The sequence below is a fragment of the Sinohyriopsis cumingii genome, chromosome 15, assembly GCF_028554795.1.
Source record: "Sinohyriopsis cumingii isolate HCF-2022 chromosome 15, ASM2855479v2, whole genome shotgun sequence".
NCBI lineage: Eukaryota > Metazoa > Mollusca > Bivalvia > Unionida > Unionidae > Sinohyriopsis > Sinohyriopsis cumingii.
The window spans coordinates 13,078,715-13,100,976 of record NC_142975.1 but is presented as its reverse complement, the minus strand read 5'-3'; the positions used below and the strand labels follow the sequence as shown (position 1 = coordinate 13,100,976).

General features: G+C 42.0%; 1 protein-coding gene across 1 annotated transcript in view; it reads right to left on the bottom strand.

The window, feature by feature from the left end:
- Positions 1-22,262, bottom strand: part of LOC149781276 (chordin-like) — a 128,882-nt gene that overhangs the window by 52,962 nt on the left and 53,658 nt on the right. The window contains exons 17-18 of the mRNA XM_089935364.1: positions 16,972-17,065; positions 15,918-16,051 (exon numbers count right to left, since the gene is read on the bottom strand). Of these exons, the coding sequence (XP_089791490.1) occupies positions 15,918-16,051; positions 16,972-17,065 (228 nt within the window). The remainder of the gene's footprint in view (positions 1-15,917; positions 16,052-16,971; positions 17,066-22,262) is intronic.

The window sequence follows — 22,262 nt, the reverse complement described above, 5'->3', positions numbered from 1 at the left end:
GTGTTGAAAGTAGAAAGGATTTTTTTCGACAGCTCCGTTGAAGGCTGTATTCTCGACGATACCAACGATTAAACGTTTGGGTAGCTGTCCTTGGAACAGATGATCTTCGATCATGGATCGCTGTCCCTTGGGAATGGTGAACGTTTTCACTTCCACGCGTCGTATGGGATACTTGGCGGTCGTTCTGCTGAACGTCTGACTGATGTCGTTACCCACTTTAGGTAACACTTCCACACGGCGTACGTAGAGCCTGGCTTCCTCGATGACAGTTTTGCAAACAGTAGTACCTATCAAATGGAAAGCGGCACTGCTACGATTCAGTCTCAGGCGAACATTCACCCCGTTTAGCAAATATTTCTCTTGCAACCACATGTCCAGATGTAAACGATCCATCAGTTCTAAACTTTGTCCGTTTTTGATTTTGTCTCTTCGTTCTACAAATCCGTCATTGTTTGGTGTTTTGCTTGCATCAGTTTCGAATCTTTCAAACTGGCCTGCTTCGTCAGCTTCCCATAGCACACAGGCACTGAGATGAGTGTTCTTGGCATCTATTCCGTACGTCAAGAGATTTTCCAGGTACGCTCGATAAGGGTAAGTATCCATGCTGCTGCTGACCAGTTTGTTGTTCAAGTACAAGTCCACTCCGCTAAACAAGGAATGCATGAAATTGTTGACGGGAGCTATTACCTCATCGCCATCTAGGGTCGAATTGTCCTCATCGACAACTTTGACTTTCAAGTACAAGTAACTGCTATTCAGATCGATGTAATCTTCGGGCTGTCCTTTGATTTCAAACTCGATGGGAGCTGAGGCTGTCAATGAGGAGACGGGGTGAAATTCCACCCACTGGGATTCTTGCATCGTCATCATGGTGGGGGGCATGGCAAACAGATCCAGTTCCGTCTTGGAACATGCGCAAGACTCTCGGTGCATCATTTTTTCTATGTTTCAATAATCGAAAACGTCTAAGTCTCGAACGGTTCTTCTTTTCTTGGCCTTTCTCGCTTGAAGTCTGGTGAAAGGGTGTTTTCTTCGTCGTCTCTTTCTGCCTTGTCCTTGCTGAATGCCTGACTCGGTAGCGTGCAGGGCATTTATAGGTGTGTCTCGTCGGCCCAAAATGTCTTTACCCGTTTGCAGCAAGACATTTTTGCCTGCCCTCATGAAGGCTTCTTTAGGGTTTTGTTTGTCGATGATGACATTTTGGAGAAATTCTTTGCCTTGCGTCAGTGCCGCATCTTTCAAAGCGTGCAATCCGCGTGTCACCATCGGTTTCAACACTGGGGCCACCGAACGAAAGGCCGATTTTAACATGTCTCCTAAACCGTGTCCTCGCTGTCGAGCAACCCCTCGGTACACTGGATACATGACTTACTTACGAGTCGTGAGAAAACCGTTTTCGAAAATGGAGTTTCACCGTGACTTTTCCTTTGGTGAATGGAATATTTTGTCCTAAATCTCCTTTTATAGTAATGTTGACCGTGTCCAAATACGACTTGCTGACAGGCAAATAGTGAGGATGGACAAATTCGCGGTGGACGTGGTAAGTGTTTCCACCTTCCTCGTCAGCGAGCGTGGCAGAATCCACTTTGAAAGGAATGACACGCAGTAACGGTACGGAGGTGTGTCCCACCACGTTGTACTCCACCACATCGGAGTACACGAAGATCAAATTCAGTCCTTGGTTCAGTTCTACCGGGGTACGAAAATACTTGGCAAAAGAATCGTTGTCAGAAATGACTGGTAATTCACCTTTTTCTTTTTCTACTTTCTTCCTTAGCTCCATGTCACCGCCCAACATGTCAAACAATTCATGACAAAATAAGAAAGACATCATTTTGGGCCCCTCAGGAAATTTCATCAGGAAGCGACGAGCTGTTTTGTGGTACTCCAGGGTGACACTTTTTTTGACACTTTCCAAAGCTTTCAGAAACACACTATTAAACCTGGTGGCTATGGTGTTGACCAAATGTTGACCACTAAAATAATAGCCTGGGGGAATGAACAAGTGATAGGTGGTCCACTTTAGATTTGGTGTACGGGTTTTCTTGTCATATTTGCTATGGGTATCCATCCACTGTTGCATTTGCTCGTCATGAACTTCCACATCAAATTTATTTTCATTGGGAAGGACATTGAGGACTTGGGTCGGGTGAATCATTTCGACTAAAGCCACTTCCCAATGGGCTTCGTGATCTAAGGGGATGGCCTGAGGTAATTTGGCCGTGTAACAGCACAACGTGTTGTGGGGAAACACCTCCATGGAACTGTCACTGGGTAAGGTTAAGTAAAATTGGTTTTGGTGACTCATAATTCTAGAGTTCTGTGGCTGTCCGAGGGGTTAGTGGATGTCAGAGGCGTGTCTCCGCCCAAAATGGGGTTCTGATTGTGGTTGGAGTGGTGACTGGCACTGGCACTGGACACAACGTTCCCGTTCGAGGAGAATTTCAGGGAGGGATTAGGAAGCAGGTAACCGATGCAACTGCTCAATAAAATGGTCCACAATTGTTTGTCTCCTTGTTGCAAACTCAAATTGGCGATGGCTGCCCCGATGACACAATACACCACGAAGATTTGGCAGAAAAAGACGATTTGCGTTTTAGGCACACGTTCTCCACACCACACCCACAAGGGTTGTTTTTGTAAATCTTGCACAGAAGAACTAGGGGAAGAAGGAGTGGTCGACGTAGCTGCGTCTGCTGTGTGAAAGGGCATGATGGTCACTTCTTCTTTTTATAGTCGATGACTTGCGAAGCGTCGATCCAAGAATCGAAACTGGGTGGATATCCTTTCCAACGTACTTTGACTTCTTTGACACGTCGTTTGCCCACTTTACGGGTTCTGCGTTCGAGAATGCTTTCGATGTCGTACACGTCGTCTTCTTTTTTGGTGACACGTTGTAACTCGGGCAAATAAAACGTTCCTTTGAGTACTTCTCCGTTCATGTCTTCCAATTTATAGACGGCAGGATGACGGCCATGCACTCGTCCAGTGACGCGAAACAATTCGGTCGTCCAGTTAGGTAAGTAACCTTTGTCGAAAGTGCGTTTGGTTTTGCCAATGCGCACCCAATCTCCTACGGTCAACTCTCCACTTTTCTCGGGGACAGCCCTCGTCGGGGACGTACCGAACAGGCGCTCGAACACCAGCACTTCGTTGTCGGGAGTCACGTCTTGCGGGGCACGTCCGATGCTTCGATGGTAAGATTGGTTGTACGCTTGCACCAGGTGCGGTAAGATGTCGATGTACTTCAGAGTGTGGTGATGCGTAAAATATTTCCACATGCGTTCTTTCAAAGTACGTTGAAAACGTTCCACGATGCTGGCTTTGGTTTCGGGATTCTCGGTGGTAAAAAAATGAATGTCACGTTTCTTTAATTCTTTTTGGAAAGCTTGGTTCAGAAATTCGGTGCCTTTGTCCGTTTGCCATCGAAGAGGGCGACGACCGCTTTGTTTCAACACCCGTTGCAGGGCTCGCACTAACTCGCTGCTCGATTTGGAAGTCAAAGGCACGACCCAGGCAAATTTGGAAAAGACGTCGATGACACAAAACAAATATTTGTAGCCGCGATTGTAGCTGGCCAAATGAGAGACATCGGCTAAATCGGCTTGCCATTGATGATCGATGCCTTCCACTCGGGTGCGACTTCTGGCAAACTTGCGTCGAATGGGTTTGTGTAAAGTGTAGGTAGCTTGTTCTTGTAACCATCGTTGCACTTGAGGTAAACGGAGACTTTTCAGTCGAGTTTTGGCAGCACGATACAATTTTTGAACTCCTGCGTAACCTGCAGGATGGGAGGGATCGTAGTAAATGCTGGCTAAGACTTTTTCCATTTTTTGTGTTGGTGTGTTAATAAGTCACCCACTCTTCGGTGATGCTACTTTGGGTGGGTCGAAAGGGTGGTTTGGAAACGGATTTACGTGTCCGATGGGCTACGGGAGTAGAAGTCGAAGGTAGTGGTGGTGGTGGAAGTGGCAATGGAATGGCTTTGGTTTTCTTTTCTTTTTTCGCTTCTGGTTTCCCTTCTTTCTTTTTCACTTCTGTCGAAGGAGGTGTGGACATCATCTTTTTAACCCAAGCTTTCATTTCTTCTCGTTGGGGTGTGGGGGACGGGGTCAACAAGGATGCTGCAATCTTACTCGAAATGGGAGCTGCTGACGGTGTTTGAAACACTTCGCGCATCTCTTCTTCCTCAGGCCTTTGTGGGGTAGCATCTCTGGTGACCCTTGGGGATGGTAGTGGTGGTAATGATGATGATGGTGCTGGAGTTTTCATCAAGGTCTTAAAATCTTTTAGGGTGGGTAAAGCTGTTTCGTCTAAAGCTTTCTGGTGAAAGAGTTGCAGTCGTTGCAAGAGTTGACCGTACTTTTGCGATTTTTCTGTTTCGGACAAATCTTGGCGATCCATCAAGGACTGCAATTCGTGTTGTAACTGGGACATCTCGCTCAAATTGGGATTGGGAGGTAAATGCGGGGTGCGTTGTTCTTGCCACCGATGGTATTCCATCCATCGTTTGTAAGGCACTAAAGCTAGTTTTCGTCCTTCCATGGGGTTGTCAGGGGTCGATTCTGAGATCTTGGGACTTTCGAAGGCCTTTTTATCTTGCTCCCATCAGTCCTCCCAACATGGTTCCCAAGACTCCTTTCAGTATGGGGCCTAACAAGAGAGGCAAAATACCTCCACGTTGAACCAACATCTTCTTTTTTTGACGAATGGGAATTTTCTTTTGAACCATTTGGCGAAGAACGTGACGATGTTTGCCTAAGCATTGTTTCTGGTGTTTGGACAAAGGGATCGTGCCTTTCAAAACGTTCAAACAACATTCGCACACGGTATCGATGACCTCTTTGGAGGCCGTTTGAATGAGTTTTTTTCGTAGGGGTGGAGAAGCTTTGGACAGGACAGATAACAGGTCCCCATGTTTGGCTAAACGTGGTGGCAGTCCTTTCCTTTTCTTTCCTTGGGGTTTTCTGGATGGTGACATCTTTGAGTCTTTAGGAGCACCAAAAGAACACTGATACCCTACTTGGTCACAGGCCTTTTTTATACTGGAACGCGTCGCCACTGATTCTCTTTACGTTTTATCAGTTTGAGGACAGGCATGACACGTCGTGCAGGGGTACGCAACGGACTAAATCGAGCCAGTTCTTGCTTGGACAAATCCAGTAAACTTTGTAACATGCCCGATCTTTCTTGGACTTTGATTTTGGGAGAAGGTACTTTGTGAGCAGCAGCCACTGCCACTAAATTGGAGGGTCCTGCCACTGGGGAAGTTCTTTTGGGGGTCATCAACGGAGATGTTCTTGGTGTGATCAACGTCTCCAAGTACTCTTCAGTTCTGGGTGTCATCAACGGAGAAGTGGATGAACGTGAGGATGCCGGAGACGCAGTCACTGCTGTGGCAGGTCGTGGTTTGCGAGTGTAAGGTTGCGTCCTGGCCGCAGTGCCTCTCTTGCGACTAGTTTTCTTCTGTGGACTTTTCTTTTTCTGGGGACTTTTTCTCTGTTTCTTTTTCTGGGGGCTTCTTTTCTTTTTTCGGGGTGGTGTCTGGTAAGAGGAGGGTCCCGCCACTGGAGAAGTTCTTCTCTTTGGGGACCTGGTCTTTTTCTTCTTGGGGCTTCGTTGGACTTTTGTCTTGGGGATAACTTTGGGGGCATTAGGATCCCATCTTAAGAGTGAGCGAATGATGACCCCTCCTAGAGTACCGCTCCCTCCAGGTTTCAAAATGATTTGTTTTTTGGTTTGAGTGTCGATGCGGGGATCGGCCAGTTGGACCAAAGCGACTTTGTTTCGATCGAAAAAGCGTTTGGTTTGATGAGGAATCTGAATGATTCCTTGGAGTAATTGACGTGCCGTCACCGTAAACCATCGTAAGACTTCTTTGAGACTAGCTTCTAAGACACGGGCTCGTGTTTGTGGATCTTTTTCTCGACTGATGCCATACAAGGCACGAATCAATTTGACGGGAAGATGCGACTGAAGGGACGTCATGTTCGCACTGTGTGAGACAGACGAAAAAGGGTCTGAGGTTTTTATAGATTTTTTTCATGGGGAGTGAAATGAAGTCGAGGACGGAGACGTGTACAGGACAGGCCCTCCGTCTTGGCACCAGTGGTGAAACAAGTGGGTACGAAATCGCAAATCCTCGGGGGTCGTAGGTTTCAAATCGACGAGCAAATAGGCGTGTGGCGTTTGAGTGGCATCGTCGTACGCCTGAGTCAGCCAAGGCGTTCCTAACTGTTTGGCTAAGACTTGCACTTGCGATTTATCTCGAGGGCTTTTAAACAAGACCACGTAATGCGCATTGAGACTGATGGTGCGATGGGCTTTACTTTGTTGAAACAAATTTTGGGTGATGTAAATGACACTGGCATTACGGTGATGCCCTTTGCGCGTGAACCACAATTTAATTTCTTCTTCGTCTTCTCCTAACATGTCGTCGAAAATGACCAAATGGGTTTGACGGGAGTCAGAGACGATGCCGTCGTCTTCTTTAGGAATGCCTTCCACAAACACGATGGAATCGCCTTGACTTTCTCGCAAGAGGCTGTACGCCGATTGCCACTCTTTGTAACACCACACGATCCGTTGAGGGGGCCGATCGATCAAATGATGTTTATGTTCGATCAAACGTTTGACGAATTCGGTTTTGCCAGAACCGCTAGGTCCAGCAATGAGCATGTTAAAGGGATGGCGAAGATACAAAGCCTCCCAACTGGCACGATCTAAGTGTTCGTCGATGACTTTGACAGTAGAGGAAGAGGGAGCAGAGACAGCAGAGGTAGCCATGGTGTGAGAAATGTCACTTGTGACACGAAAAACAAACAAGACAAGAGTTTATATACTTTTTTCAGAACACGTTTATTGAATGTTTCAAATATGAACACGAAAGACAAAAATACATACAACCCAAATAGTGATGTACAGGAATATAAAACACAGCAAAGCGATCAAAGTGGAATATAAACAAGTGTCTGTACAACATGTTTTGGTTAACCAAGATGTCCTAGGGACAGTGTGTAATGTTCTTACAGTCTCTACATGAGGTATTGTCACACAAGTGTCCTCCCGGAATGACCTTTCAGGAATGTCCATGACAGTCCTGTCCTGAAGCTAGTGGTTGTTCTCGGTGACGGGTTCTTCTGGCACCGTCACTAACACAGGTTGAAAAGTAACTTTTTTCCTTGAACAACTCTTGTGCATACTGGGCCACTTCTTGGGTCCAAGCCTCAAAACCCCCCTTTTTCCAGTCACGAACATCTGTCCAATGAGGGTGTAAGTCACAAGCTACACACACATCGTCATACACGTCTTGGGTAGCTAAAAGTTGACGAATCTTTTTTTCCTGTTGAGGTCGAGAAGTATCCAGATGAAACCGCAAGGCTTTGAGCAAAAGGAGTTTTTCGTGACCATTTAAGGCCATGGAGGTGGTAAGTACTGATCGTAAAGAGTCCACAAAGAATCGGCTGGTAAACGAAATCCCAGAAAACAAGTCACTAAGACACAGACCACTTGTCGTCCCAAATTGAATGGATACAGTTCTTGTAATAATCGATGGTAATGATCCACGGTTTGAATATGGTCATTGAGTTCCTTCCACGGAATCTGTTGGATGACATGTGACATAAGTCGTGGCATGGCAGCCTGTTTTTATAGTCTCTTTGTTTCGGAAACAATACACGTACTTTCTAGCCAGAGATCTTCGTTCTCCAGTAGGGAATCTAAATCTTGCATACTGTAACCGAAACTTCAGAGTTCGTTTAGAAGTTTCCTCTTCCTCTAAGTAGATTCCACGTAAAATATGTTGATAATCCTTTAACTTGTCTTCCTCAATGTATTGCTGTAGGTGAATCTCGAAGTAACCAAAATCATGAACATTTCGATCATTCACTAACTCAAAGTGTTGAACAAGGTCTGACCACTGAAACAATTTCTGACGAATCAGTTCTCTTATACCATTCAGGTACCAGTGGTTAAAGATCTGGTGACGTAACGGATGCAATTGTTCTTTACGTTTGACTTGTATTTTGACCAGCTCTCGGTAAATGCGTTCTCTCAACTCCACAGGCAAAGCACGAATGTTCTCTAGCAAAGTATCCATGAATAGGTCATACTAAATCCTCTTTGGTCTGACACAAGAAATGTACTCTTTGCACAAACATGGTTTCACTTCAGTGTCGAATTTAAATCGTTGAGTCACTAATCTACATATTACAATTCGTTCAGAAGTTTCCTCTTTCACCAAGTTGACATTGTGTTCAAGATGTTGGTAATTCGTTAACTCTTCCTCTGGAATTCGATGCAGTACGTTTACAATGTAGTAGATAAAATCGTCAATACCAAACCATTCCTTTTTATAACCAGGAGGTCGTTGATCAATGTCTGTCCAATGGAACACTTTCAATTGAATCAGTCCTTGTATAGCCTTCAGGTACCAGTGGTTCAAACACCGGTGACGTATCGGATGCAATTGTTCTTTACGTTTCACTTGTATTTTGACCAGTTCTCGATAAATGCGTTCTCTCAACTCCACAGGCAAAGCACAAATGTTCTCTTGTAAAGTATCCATGAACAGATTATTATGGTAAGAAGTTACTTCAATGTCTCGGTCCCACTAAGGGTAAGTAATGACAATTCGGTGACCATCGAGCATGTTCTACGTAGGCCGAATCTTGCGGTTCCCAGTGGTGAAGTGTCACATCGCAACTGAAGCACCTGACTTTATCTCCTTCGCCCAAGTAGAAAAATCCGGCTCTGGCTAATTCTTCGGGGGTCGGTCCTCCCAGATACTTAGGCCATTTTCCTTTGAACGATTGAAGACGATTTTCAAAGTCGCAGTATTCCGACAAACGCACAGGAAACGAATATTCGTCTTTCACAGGTTCGTTTCAATGAGGGTTGAGTGACATGGGTAGGAGTTTGCTCAGGGCTGGATGACATCCGTAGGGAGGCAAACGTGAAGGTCGACATTCCCCTTTAAACCCGGTAAAATGTCTAAGAGGACGAGCGGCATCGCTTTCGCATCCCTCAGGTTTGACACGCACAGCATCACTTTCCATGATAGGGGCAGTGAGAACAAAGTTCCCATGATGCTCTACGGCATCGCTCAGGTCACAAGGTACAGCATCGTATCCATCGCAAGGCTCACAATCGCACTCGTCTGCAAACTCCGTTACGCAATTACAGTGGTAACCACATGGACAATCGCAGTTTCCTTCCGGACATTTTCCGTCGCAATGCATGGGTCTTATCCATCCAATATTAGTCACACTAGAGGAAGATGCAACTTTTTTACAATCCCCAAACTGGAACGATGCCTCTTTCAAAGTATTCATCTTGTTCGCTCGGTCTTGGTAGTCCCGATGAACTATCGATCTTGCCTAGGGTTCCTTTTTATATACAGACCAATACCGACGTGACCGTACGGTAAGGTGAAATGATTGGGAAGTCGAACTCGCTTCTGGTACACGATTTGATAGACTTTTTCCAAGGGTCGACTGACGATGTGGTGAGTGGGTAAACGTACAATCTTGTTCGGTTGATAGGTGGTCACTTTAAAGTTTCCATCCTCTCCCGATTGCAAGGCTTCTTTCAATACCCCAAAGTTGACCACTCGACTGGTACGATAATTCAGAGTCAGTCCTTTCACTTTGCACGTCGTGTGCACTTCTCCTTGTTTGTCCCGGTATTCGTAGCCGTAATTTTTGGGACCACCACTGACGAAACTTAGAATCTTGTCGTCGGGATGCTCGTCTGTCCAGGCTCCTAAACGGTCTCCTTCGATTTCAGGGTGATGTTGAATCGGGTGATGGATGTTAATGCAACTGTCCGTGTCAAAGTACAGGACGCGTTCTTCTAACAGTTCTAAAGCTTCGTACAATTTTTAGCGAGCATGGGCTGTCACGTAAGCCGCAATGATGACATTTCCAAAAGGGTCGTCTTGTACAAAGTCCAGATCTTCTTCGTAATTGACCAAGATCAAATTCTCTCGAACGACGTCCACGTGTTTCATGTATTTGGTTTTGTCGTGAATCATCTGGAAGTAGCGGGAAGGTTCTGTCAAATATTCCGTCTTGGGTAAACACGGTCGTTGTGCCATTTTACCCCACAAGCAATTTAACATCACTTTGGCAAACGATCGCCTGCCTTCGTTTTTCTCGATGTGGTCTAAAGTGATGCCTTCTTGTTCGTAGTATTTCTCTTTGAATTGTATTTGGTCTTCGGGAGTGTGACACCAGGAAGGATAGCCGCTGGCTTCTTGCTTCAGTTTCAAAAAGGCATCCACGTAGTCTGCGAAAATGCCTTTCTGCGTGGGGTCACCCTTGTGGTATTGTTGTGTCTTGGGAAAGTGGCAAATTTCGTACACTTCTAACAGTTGGTATCCCATGTCCAGAGCTTTGAACAATTCTACGCTGACCCAGGTTCCCGTCAAGGCCCGTTCTTCCTGGCTGTGATGGCAAGGTTGGTCTTGGTTGCACGTTTCGGCACAAGTACGGCACAAGGGAAACATCAGTTTGCCTTGACAATGGTGAGGTAAGACGGGATGGTATAGGTTCGTGGGAGGCAAAACTTTACACTTGATCAAGCCTTCGTATTGTCGAATGTTTTTCAGATCGATGTGTTCCGTCAGCAATTGCGGGTGCCCTACAGGAAAGCGACAATATTTGCACACGTAGGGATACAGCGAACACACGTCCAAGTATTTGATTTCTTCTCCTTTCTCTTCGTCGGCTTGGTACAGCAAACAGGTGGCATTGGTCCTTCCTCCGTACAAACTATCCCTCGGGTTCAGCGGGTCCATGAACTGGTAACTTTCCACGAGGCGTTTAAACTCGGGATCGGTTTTCATACGGTGATCGTACTCGTGTTCCCACATTTCCACCACTTGGTATCCTTCCTGTTCTAACTTTAGGCGTCGCTGACAAGTGTCCTGGTACAAGTCTTCCATGGTTCGTTGCAAAAACTGATTTTTAGTGCCACGGTCAGGGTAACAAACAGGACATCCGTGAAATAAGCAACCGTTAAACTCGTACACGATCTTGGGGTTTTCTAAGTCCCAGCCATCGACCGAATACGTTCCGATGGTCTTTTCGCCCCCTCCGTTGCGGGCATGCTGAATCCACTTGTCTTCCTTGTCGCACAAGTAATGTAACCAACGTAGGGCTTTGACCGAGTATTGACGTTTGACAAAGTGGGTCGTTTGAGGGCTGATGACAGCCACGGTGTTTTCAGGCATGAATCGTTGTCGATACACTAAGAAACACGCTTTGGCAATGGTGCAAGCTTCTTTCAAAGGATCCACCCCTCCGTGTTCCATGAACAGTTCTCGAAATTTTCCACAGCAACGCCGTAAAATGTCCACGTCGGAACGACAATACTTTAGCATTTCTTCCTGAAAGTCGAAAGGGTCCGAGGCGTGAGCCTGGTACCAAGCGTAGAAAGCTTCTCGTTGTTCGGTACGCATGTTGTCGGGGTCGTAATAGTGAGCCTCGGGTAAATGGGGTAGAACGGCATGTTGATTGGCTTCCGTATTGAAAAAGTGTGGAAAGTACCCTTTAGCCATTTCTGTCATTCCAAACGTTTTAGGCATTCGACTCAAAGGCATGGCCAAGTAACTCATCGAATCTTTAAACTGTACTTGTCCCACTTGCATGAAAATGATTTTGGCTCCGTTCAAAGTCACTTTAGGACGCTCGGTGCCTTGTTCCGTATAGTATCTCAAAAGAAACTGTCCATCGTATCCGGAGAAATTGTGAGCCATCACTGTGGCATGACGATGACAATCTCGGTAACGTTCGATGTCCTCTTGGCTCCACGTCTTGTCGACGGGGTCTAAGACCCATTGGGCAAAATCGGCTAACGTGTTCGATCCCCGAAAGATTTTTTCACGTCCTCCAGGAATCTTGCTGCAGTGAGGGCAATGACTGAAGATAGGTTCTTGAATGCACTTCTCGCACGCTCGATGAGCCACGCAAAAATTAGGGATGTGAATGCCAGTCTCTTGCATGCATTCGAAATCGAAAAAGATGAAATTGCCTTTCTTCTTGTGACCGTCCTCTTTCTCTGGTGGGGGTTGGTATTTTTGCACGTAACATTGGTGTTCCAAGTCCACGATGTGGTGACAAATGTGACATTTTTTCTTTCCTCGACATACGTGTGCCTTGGCATTGTTGGTAAGTATGCCTTGTCCACACGTAGAGCACAATCTCAGGAGTTGACAAGCGCATTTCTTCTGTGAACCTTGTGTTTTCAAATGTTGTTGGTAACAGGTAGGGCTGACAAACATGCGCAGACAAGTGGAACAAGGCACTGGTTCTTCGCTCAGACAGGGTGGAGAGGCCAAACATCCTGGGCATTTCGATCCACAATGCTTGTGTTGCTCTCGATTGTTATAACCATAATCACATTTCTCACAATAATAACCGTATCCTAGGAATCCAGTGATACTGGTAATGGTATCGAAATGGCCATCGTTATAATAGACATGAATGTATTTTCCGTCCTTAAATTCTTGGCCTCGAAACAACAGAGACCCGCGCATTTCTTGAGGGTGCACTTTCAAGGTGTAGCGTGGAGCTAGGGCATCTTGCAATTTTTGCATCTCAGGAATGCCACAGGGTGTGTCTTTGGACAGGCCAGCTTGTTGTAACAGGAGTTCTGCTTCGTTTCGTTGTTTGGCTCGGTCGGATTGTTGAATAGTTTTCCAGGTTCTTTTCCATTCTACCGTGTCGTTCTTGTTGGCATAGGTTCGTCCCACCACGATGGCACGGGCTAAGCACATCTGGTCTTGAGGGTTGTTAATTCGGACGAGACTTGTTTTGGTGTTGCGAAGGTCGTCCACCAATAACATCTTTTTGCGTCCTGTCCCTTGAGGAGGAGAGACGTGGGTCATGTCCAGTGTGGCTTTACCATCGGTGATGTCAAACTGATCATTAGATTGTTGCACGTGTTGAATCTTGTCCATGACTTTGGAAGCGGTCAATTCTGCCGGGGTGCTAAACTCGATCCAAACAGGGGATTTCAAACCGTCGTGTTGTATGGAAAGTCTCAAGCGATCGTCTTCTTTGGGTTGACATTGTTGCTTGAGTGCAGTGAGCAAAGAATCCCACACCTCGGTGATGAACACTTCTGCTTTCTCTAACGGCACTTCAGCCTTGAAATCTTTAAACTTCACCGTGTATTTGTAAGCCGTGGTTCTAAATTTTCTAGAGGAGCGCTTTTCCGTCTCTCGAATGGAATAGTACTTTTCAGGGTTGACAAAGGGTGATGGACTTGGTTTAGAGGGTTTGGATTCTGGTTCACTCATGTCCTCTTCAAAATCACTGGCATGAATTTGTGCCAAGATTTCAGCCCTGGTACGAGGCGATAGATCACGTTTCTGCCTCTTACTTCTTTCTTCTTTCTTCTCGAATGAATGGGATCGTTTCATCTTGAAAGCAAAAAGTCAAATGACTCAAGTTCAAACACCATAAGCTACTTTATAGTCATAGCAGACCAGCGTATATAAAAGGGTGTGTGTCTTGTCCTTTCACTATTCATTTCACTCTCAAACCGAGCACAACGATGGAAGAGACTAACCAGATGGAACGTTTCGTCAGAGCTTTGCGAGGGGTCATTAGAAAATTCTCTTCAGACCAGCCTACGGACTACTCTCCTTCCTTTCGAGATAAAAGTCAAGATACTTGCTATATCTGTCAGAAGAAAGGGCATTGGTCTTCAGAGTGTCCAGACCGTCAAAAACGAACAAAAACAGGGACTAAAAAAGACAAAAGTCAAGATACCTGTTATTATTGTCAAGAAAAAGGACATTGGTCTCCAGATTGCCCAAAAAAGAAACAAGAGGAGTCAGAAGAAAAGAGGGATTCTTCAGAAGAAGAGAGGGATTCTTCAGAGAAAGAAGAGGAAGAAAAAAGACAATTCTGTTTACAAGAGGCAAAGAAAGAGGAGAAGAAGAAAAGAAGAAGGGAAGAAAATGAGGAAAAGACGGTGAAGAAATTCAAAAAACCGAGAGACTAAACAAGGAGAAAGAAGAAGTCAATGAACTTTTAATTAAAGTGTTGTGTTGTGAATTGTGAATTGAATTGTAAAAAAATGGAGAAAAGAATAAATGAATGATATAAGGTAAGTGTCTTTGAGTTGTGATTTTAAAATAAGAAGCTACACTCACGCACTCATACACAGACACGTACTATAAGGGTAAAATGGGTGGGGTTTTTTGAGTTATTGGCAAATTGAAATTGTATTTCTTTTCGAGAAATGTGGGTGGCCCTGAAAAGGGCCTTTTTTTCTTCATGGTGAAGGGGTGAGTTTAAGCAATCAACTTTAACTGCCTTATGCCTTTGCCACGGCCAAGGCCTACTTCTGGACTGCGTAATGTTGATGATGATTGGGTTGAAATCACTAAGGGTGGTACGGTAGGCTTAGTCACAGGGTTAACGTGTTTAGCTCGGGAAGGTCGTATTCTCTTCGGTCGTGATAAAGAAGTCTGATACATTTGTTTCAGACTTCTTAACTCCGCTAAAATGTCCAACAGTACCGTGGCCGTTTGATTTTCACCCTCTTGTTTCTTTGCTGCTACTTCTTCTTGCTGTTGCTGCTGTTGTTTTTTTCTTACCTCTTCTTCTTGTTGCTGTTGCTGTAGGAGAAAAGCTTGTTCCGCTTCCTTTTGTCGTTGCATAAATTTCTCCAATTCTTCTTTTTGTCTCTGTCTAAAATTTTCCACTTGCGGTAATGAAGAAGGTAACGAAGGTTCCGGAACAAATTCTTGCGAGGAGAGAAAATCCACAAAATCCCATTTCACTTCTTCTGAAAGTAAGTCCGAGTTCCCTTGGGCAGTCTCCCCTGCTGGTGCACCCCAATGGATCGTTTTCTGAGTTTCCGTCATGTTGAATCACTGTCGCATAGATTGACTGCACACAAGCGCTAGCGAATCTATATTGACTACGTGACGTCACAGACTGCTCTCTTCGGATTGGATGCGGGCTGACTGAATTCTGTAACGCGTGTTCGGATTGGTGAATGAACTCAATCCGTTTCAATCCTTCCTGTCCCTATAAATAAGCGCCGTTCAATGCATTGATTCACCTGTTCTCGTCGCTTCAAGATGTGGACTACAGTTGAGTCATCCACCCTTGTGTCTTCCATGATGTTTCGGACAGACTTGCTCATGTATGTCCGATCGAAGTGGACCGTTGTCCACAGGACAAACACCAGCCTGTGGATACGTAGGATCTACGTCGAAAGACAAGGATGTCTGAAAAGAGTGCTGATGTACGGACCAACAGTAAGACGCAGCCTAAGGAGAAGAAGAAGACCAATGCGGTGCCATTTATGTTTATGAATACATTAACATAAACCCAAAGGCCCTTTTCAGGGCCAGCCATATTTCTCGAAAAGAGATAGTCTTTGAATTGCCTACCCCTTTTTTTAAATTTAAATTTAAATTTTTAAATTTAAAAAATTTTTTTAAAAAAAATCCCATATTCAATTCTCCTTGACGCTAGACAGTCCCACGATTTATTCCCATGTTCAATTCCCCTTGACGCTAGATTGTCCCACGATTTATTCCCATGTTAAATTCCCCTTGACGCTAGATTGTCCCACGATTTTTCTCCATGTTAATTTTCCATTGACGCCAGATTGTCCCAAGGGGTTCTGTAATGCTAATTCCCATTGACGCTAGGGTATCCCACTTCACTACTTATATATATATATATATATATATATATATATATATATATATATATATATATATATATATATATATATATATATATATATATATATATATATACCACACATTGAGAAATAGCACTTTAAATGTTTCCCAGCATCAATTAGCATATGCAATGATGTACCAAACACTGACAACTAGCACATTAAATGTTTCATAACATTAATTGACATAAGCCTATACTTACCAAACATTTGCAGACAGCACAAGGAATGTATCCAAAAGGTGGCACATATGGATGCCATGTTGTACCGTAAGAATGCCATCTTTTGTCTCCATGGAAATAACAAGATTTGTTTTTCAGTTCTGTCGTGTTTTCGTCTGCAAAGCAAAAGGCGAAAGAAGCGAAATTTAAAGCTGACGTATGTCGATAATTTTCTATGACCATCTTCACATTCTGAATAAGGTACAGCTTCATTTGATCATGTTTTGTTTTCTAGAATCGAATAAATACTGTATACTAGACCGATTTCAACGTTGTCGACTTAGCCTCGCGGAAACTTAGAACTCAACTAATTTGTACTAACACCAACGCGAAAGTTAAACACGTGGTATTTTGGAAAATTCTACTAATATTATAATTTACAGTTTTGTATCTACATTCTGAAAAAAAATTACTGCATCGAGATATGTTGCAAAAACAATTCATGAAATGTTATAATAAGGCTCCAAGATTTCGTTGATGACTAAAATCCACACAATAGTGTCCACACGACCGGCATCTCACGGTAGTGAACTGAGTGGATACGGCATGTCATCTCGTATAATATGTGCTAACATCTTCCATAAGAGGTAATCAAAAGAAATATACCTTAGGATCATTATCTTGGCCTTAGTCAAGGACATTCTCTTTACCACAAGTTATCTTTTAATTATAACCAATATTCTATTTTGTAAACATTAGGAAACATCTTGAAGGTTATGTGCCAGTTGGTAACAGTTTTCTTTAGAAAATGCTAATTGTGACCTCAGGTCAGGTGGAGGACAGCATAATCTTGTTTTTCTAGAAATTCTTCACTCGTGCTTTAAGATCTGCGTAGAATCAATTGTTTTATTGATCTATCTCTCTGTGTATCGTTGATGCAATATATTCATCCATCTTAGTTGTTTTATCTTCTTAATTGATAGTATATATATATATATATATATATATATATATATATATATATATATATATATATATAGTGTGTGTGTGTGTGTGTGTGTGTTAAAAATTAAGTAAAGCTAGACAGTATTCGTACCAGGACATCTTGGGCAGCATTCCGTGATGGACTTGACTGGGTTTGAGCACTGAATCTCTGGGCAAATAACCGGATGGCAGTTGATCTTCCCCCGCTGACGAAATATATTTGTACATAACTATAACAATCATTTATTATACGCCATTAATTACATTCTTCTCATAAATCAATATTTTGCAATATTTTTGTCGAGTTGGGATCTAAACGGTCTTATTTTACCGCCAAATGTTTAGACTGAACAGCATGGATAGAAAAGGATAAGCGGCATGTGTTACATGGTTTGTGATTGGTCGACTTTGTTGGGTTTAATTAGCTACCCTTGTAGTTATTATTTCTCTGAGTTTTATAGGCACGTACAGCGATGAATAATTTCTTGGATTACTTTTTCCTCAACTTCAGCAACCTAACTTATGTGAAAGTAACTCTACATACGCGATCAATAACAATTCACCATACCGCGGAGGTACCACTGAGCGTTTGTCTAGCACGAGACGCCCACAGGCACGCGCGAATAACTTCACATTTTTGGAACATTGTTTTGCACATTTAATTAGTCACGACTTTAACTGACCTACCCTTTAAAACAGTGGAAACCATCACTGACGGTGGTAGAAAAGTTGGTGAATAACAACCGGTCAGCTGAAACTAAAGCTAGTGTTGGGATTTATAAAAACGAGTGTTCGAAGGAATTCCGTATCCATATCTGTGATACGGTAGAGAAGTAAACCACAGACTGGCGTATGTATGCATGTATGTATGTATTAACTTTTAACGGCTTCAAAGCGCAATGTCTAGTACAAATGATATGCACCGTCATAAATGTAAATATCAATGTTTTAAAAGTAAGTCTAACTATTTTTATTTTATTTTGCAGCTCTGCAACGTAAGATTCTATCTCCCACCCTTCCATCTCTCATGCATCAAAATGAATTATATATGAGGCCACATCATTTCACATTTTCACATTTGTTGTGCTTATTCGTGTAGAGAGAGAGAGAGAGATTGCATGTCTTTCTTCAATTTTTTTTACATGAGGTTTATATTATAAAAGTTAAAAAATCTTGCAAGGTCATAATGTGTCCATTATTTAAGCGGAACCAAAAAGAAAAGGTGCATTGACGGATTTATGACTTTGCCTCTCTTAGAAACTATGAGTTGTCGCAACATCTCACCCCTGCACTAAACAAAGCCTTAAAACCAGAGTCTTTAGAAAGTTAACCCTTTAAAATAACATATATCGAGTTTTTTAATGTCCAAAATAAAATAAAGATTTTGATCAATCAAGATTTAAATACTTTAAAATCTGCCGCTAACTTAATTCTTTTCCTCCATATACAAGTGCCATGTCTGCCTAATGCGAAACGCAGTACTTCGTGTGTGTCAGCGCGGCGCGCGCGCGCGCGAGAGAGAGAGAGATGTGTTGTCTAGCTAGAAGTCGATGAACATTGGGTGGGTGTGTATTTTTGGATTTTTAAAGTAGCTTTAACAATTGTTCAGTCATATCGCTACGATGTCTGCAGTGTGACATTTTATAGGGATGTGTATAGCAATGGCATCGTGCCGCATACATGTAGCATTATGTCCCACCCGGTCGCATTATCCTGGCACCAGGCCGACCCGTCCTAAAAACAAACTTCTTAGTGCTGAGCGCCAAGCGAAGCGGCTGCAAGTACCATTTAAGTCTTTGGTATGACTCGACCAGGGTTCGAATTCGCAACCTCCCGCATCCGGGGCGGACGCTCTAACCACAAAGCCACTGGAGCGGTCTAATATTAATGTGTCCATACGTCCTCTTTTTTTCCCAGACACGTCCTCTTTTTCGGTATTTAAATCTCTATACAGACATGGATACAGATACACCCACTTTACGAAGTGTCCTCTTTTTTGAAAGTTCAAATTAGCAACCTTAATGAATATACATAATTTAAATTTCCTGTTGAATGAAATTATCGACTTTTATTTCCGTAAAATACATGAATATACCTGAAGGTCATCATGCTGCCGTTTTCAATGACAAACCAGCAGAGTCCACCATTATAGATGAGAAGGTAAATTTGATGTTTTATGCAATCTCTTGTTTCACCTACAACCTTCCAAGCTTATTTGATATTCATTGCAATACTAAGAATACAGTTTTAGTTTGGTTTTATTTCACGTTTGCTTCAGTTATTTGCATTGTAAGACCAAAAACTGAACACAAAATCACCCTTCTTTCATGCTTTACCACCCCGCCCTGTTTGTTGGTGCGTCAAACCTTGGAATAAAATAACATCGTAAATCGTGTGACGTACACTCCATAAAAGCAATGAGTAGTTTTATCTTCCTATCTGTTGTATTCAGTATGATCTACAAGTTCTAAAATTTTAATATATTACTTAAACTTTCAATACTCTTTGTTTTCAAAACGCGCATACTCTCGACTGATGAAAGTTATCAAAATAACTAAATAGCAATCAAGTCTGATCGATGCAGGTACATACGTACATAAACAGTCAAACTAACTTTAATGACCCTACGTCAGTCAGTGAGGGCATTTTGATTTGGTCCAGCCCATATGCACGTGCCTACTTCTGTACGTCTGTCTGTCTGTTTGTCTCGGGACGATATTAGTAACAGTGGGCTAGAATCATTCATCGCATAAAAATTACTCTTGCCAGTATTTTTGTGTGTAAATGTAGATCACGTGATTAGATTTTCTGGTCATTAGAGCCGTCATTTATTATGTTATTTTTAAAGAAAAACATTTTATAACTTGTTCGGAACTGGAGATTTAAACAATACATTTTAGCGAGATTGAGCCATAACCGCTCACGTCAGAAAAAAAAAACCAATAGTAATTTTCACATTCATGTTTACCTAATTATTTGGTTTTTACATACTTTTTCGACCTCAACCTTTTGAATGTCAGCACTATTAAGCAAGAACGACTTGAGGTCGGCTAAGGAAAGTAAAGATCTCGCTTTTTCGCATCATCTGAATAAAACCGAGATAAATAAATATGAATAAATAAGTGAAAGTAGGACATATATTCATCATCAGTCCCCAAACACAGAAGAGGATAATGTCAAATTTCTTTTTTCACCAGCATATAAACACCCCAAAGCATGCACATCTCTCCGTTGATGGAATATTAGTGTGTTCACTTGGATGTCATACAAGATGCATTTTTATTTTACTTCTTTTTGTGTTTTTTTTTTAAAAATAATATTATCTTTGCAATCCAGAGCACTTGAAGGAAAAAAAAAACACATTAAGATCAAATGACAAAATAAAGCTATATGAAATAAAGAAAAATTCCAAATATATTGTTTCGAGATGTCTGAATGTTCTTATTTAAAAACTAAATAGTTTAATTATAAAAAGAGACATTATCGACTGGTAACGGTTCTAATTATATTTATACGTTAAACAAAATCTTCAGGCTTCTATTTCGAGTTTTTAGTGTTCTGCAGACGATTTGTGGTCTTGTCTTTTCGTAAATAGTTTGTCATTCCAGTAAATGCCGCGAGCAAACGACATTTTTTATGAAAAAAGAAAATCTGGCAAGTAAATGACAATTATTTTGACAAAATGGGAAATAATTTTTCGCTCTAATCATTTTCGTATATATCCACCATGGATTACATTTTCTTTAACTTGACCCGATGTCCAATAGAGGCTATATGAGTGCAATGATTCTATTAACAAGGGGTCAATTTGTCCCAAATTGCCGGAAGCTGCCTGATTGGAAATGATGTATTCATGCACGTACATCATACAGTTTGCAGTGTGTTTTTTTCGGTTTTTACTTCACTTAGCTGATGACATTTATGCATTAAGTCGAGTAATTATTATTTTATTTAAAACCACCAGCAGATTACTTTAATGTATGACAAATATGTTTGATTTTTCTTGACGAAACTGCTGATTTGAATACTAAATACGTATTTGTCTTGCTCGACGGCATGATATTTGTTTGTGACGATATGGGGTGTTTTATACATTCGTCCCATTGTTGTGGACCCAAGGCAAGTTATAACTTGTTGCGGTTCGAACAAATCTCCTTCTCCTATGTTACGCGTTTAGGCTCGAATAAACAGTAACACTAGAAAGAGAGAAAAACAACAAGCTTTAAGAAATTTAACAAATTACTTATTTATTTCCCTGGAAAAATACTTTAAAAATGAAAACAAATAGGAACTTACGGTTTTATGAGTCAAATCCAAAAGTAATCCAAGAATACTCCAGAAATAAAAATTTAGAAGTCTTAATAATAAAATGTTCTAATGAATTCAAGTTCGAGTCCCGACGAAGAATCAAAGACGGAAGGCGATGACGTAACCAGTACTGTGTTGAAGTCTACAGTTCCTTGTAGAAATACAATAATTAATCCTTTGGTTTTGGAAATCCAGATAAAAATTTTAAGAAATGTCTTTGTTGAAAAATTCTGTATGAGCACAAAATATTTCTTGAGAAACGAATTAATCTTTTGGAACCCCAAAAAATTAAAATAAAACTCAAAAACTCAAAACTAGTCACAACAGAAGAAAACAACAAGACATCGAATGTTTAAACGCCCCAAAATTCTGAGATCTCTCTCTCTCTCTAAACATCACTATTAATACTAAGTATTTCGCAATTTGGGAAATACCTAATTGCGAAATAGAGGATCACGTGATCATGTTAACATATAAAAATCACATAACCCCTGTATGTCCTTGATAAGAACCTATCATTTTACTACGAGAATAAAGGTGTTTATTTGACCCTTAATCAAGGCCAGGAACTAAGACAAAAATAGAAACAGTTTTTCTATTATTAGACATTTATGGAAAGATTCAGGTTAAACTAAATTTTCTGGAAAATATCAAATTCCAAGTAATAAAAAAATTATACTACATTGACATGTAAAAAATATAAAACGATTCCAAAACCCACGAACAATCAAATCAAATAAAACACAAATTAATTCAAATATAAATTAAACCAAATATACGTAACACTTCAAACAAGGGGAATAAAATGCGTATTATATCTTATCAAATCAGATACTGGAACCACGTGAGGGAGACAAGATCACTTGAATCCCGTTGTGAGGAGACCTGATGTTTTTTTCCCTCCGGCACGTGACAATCTGAGCGCCAAAAAGTGATACTGTTACACTTATGAGGTACAATAATATACATGTTTCGTGTAGGTAATTATGGTAATATGAGCATGGTAATATAAATAACACAATAGTCACTTGATGAAACGCAATATGGGCTGGCCAAACCTGCCAAGACCCTATATCAGAGCAGCACACAGTTTTA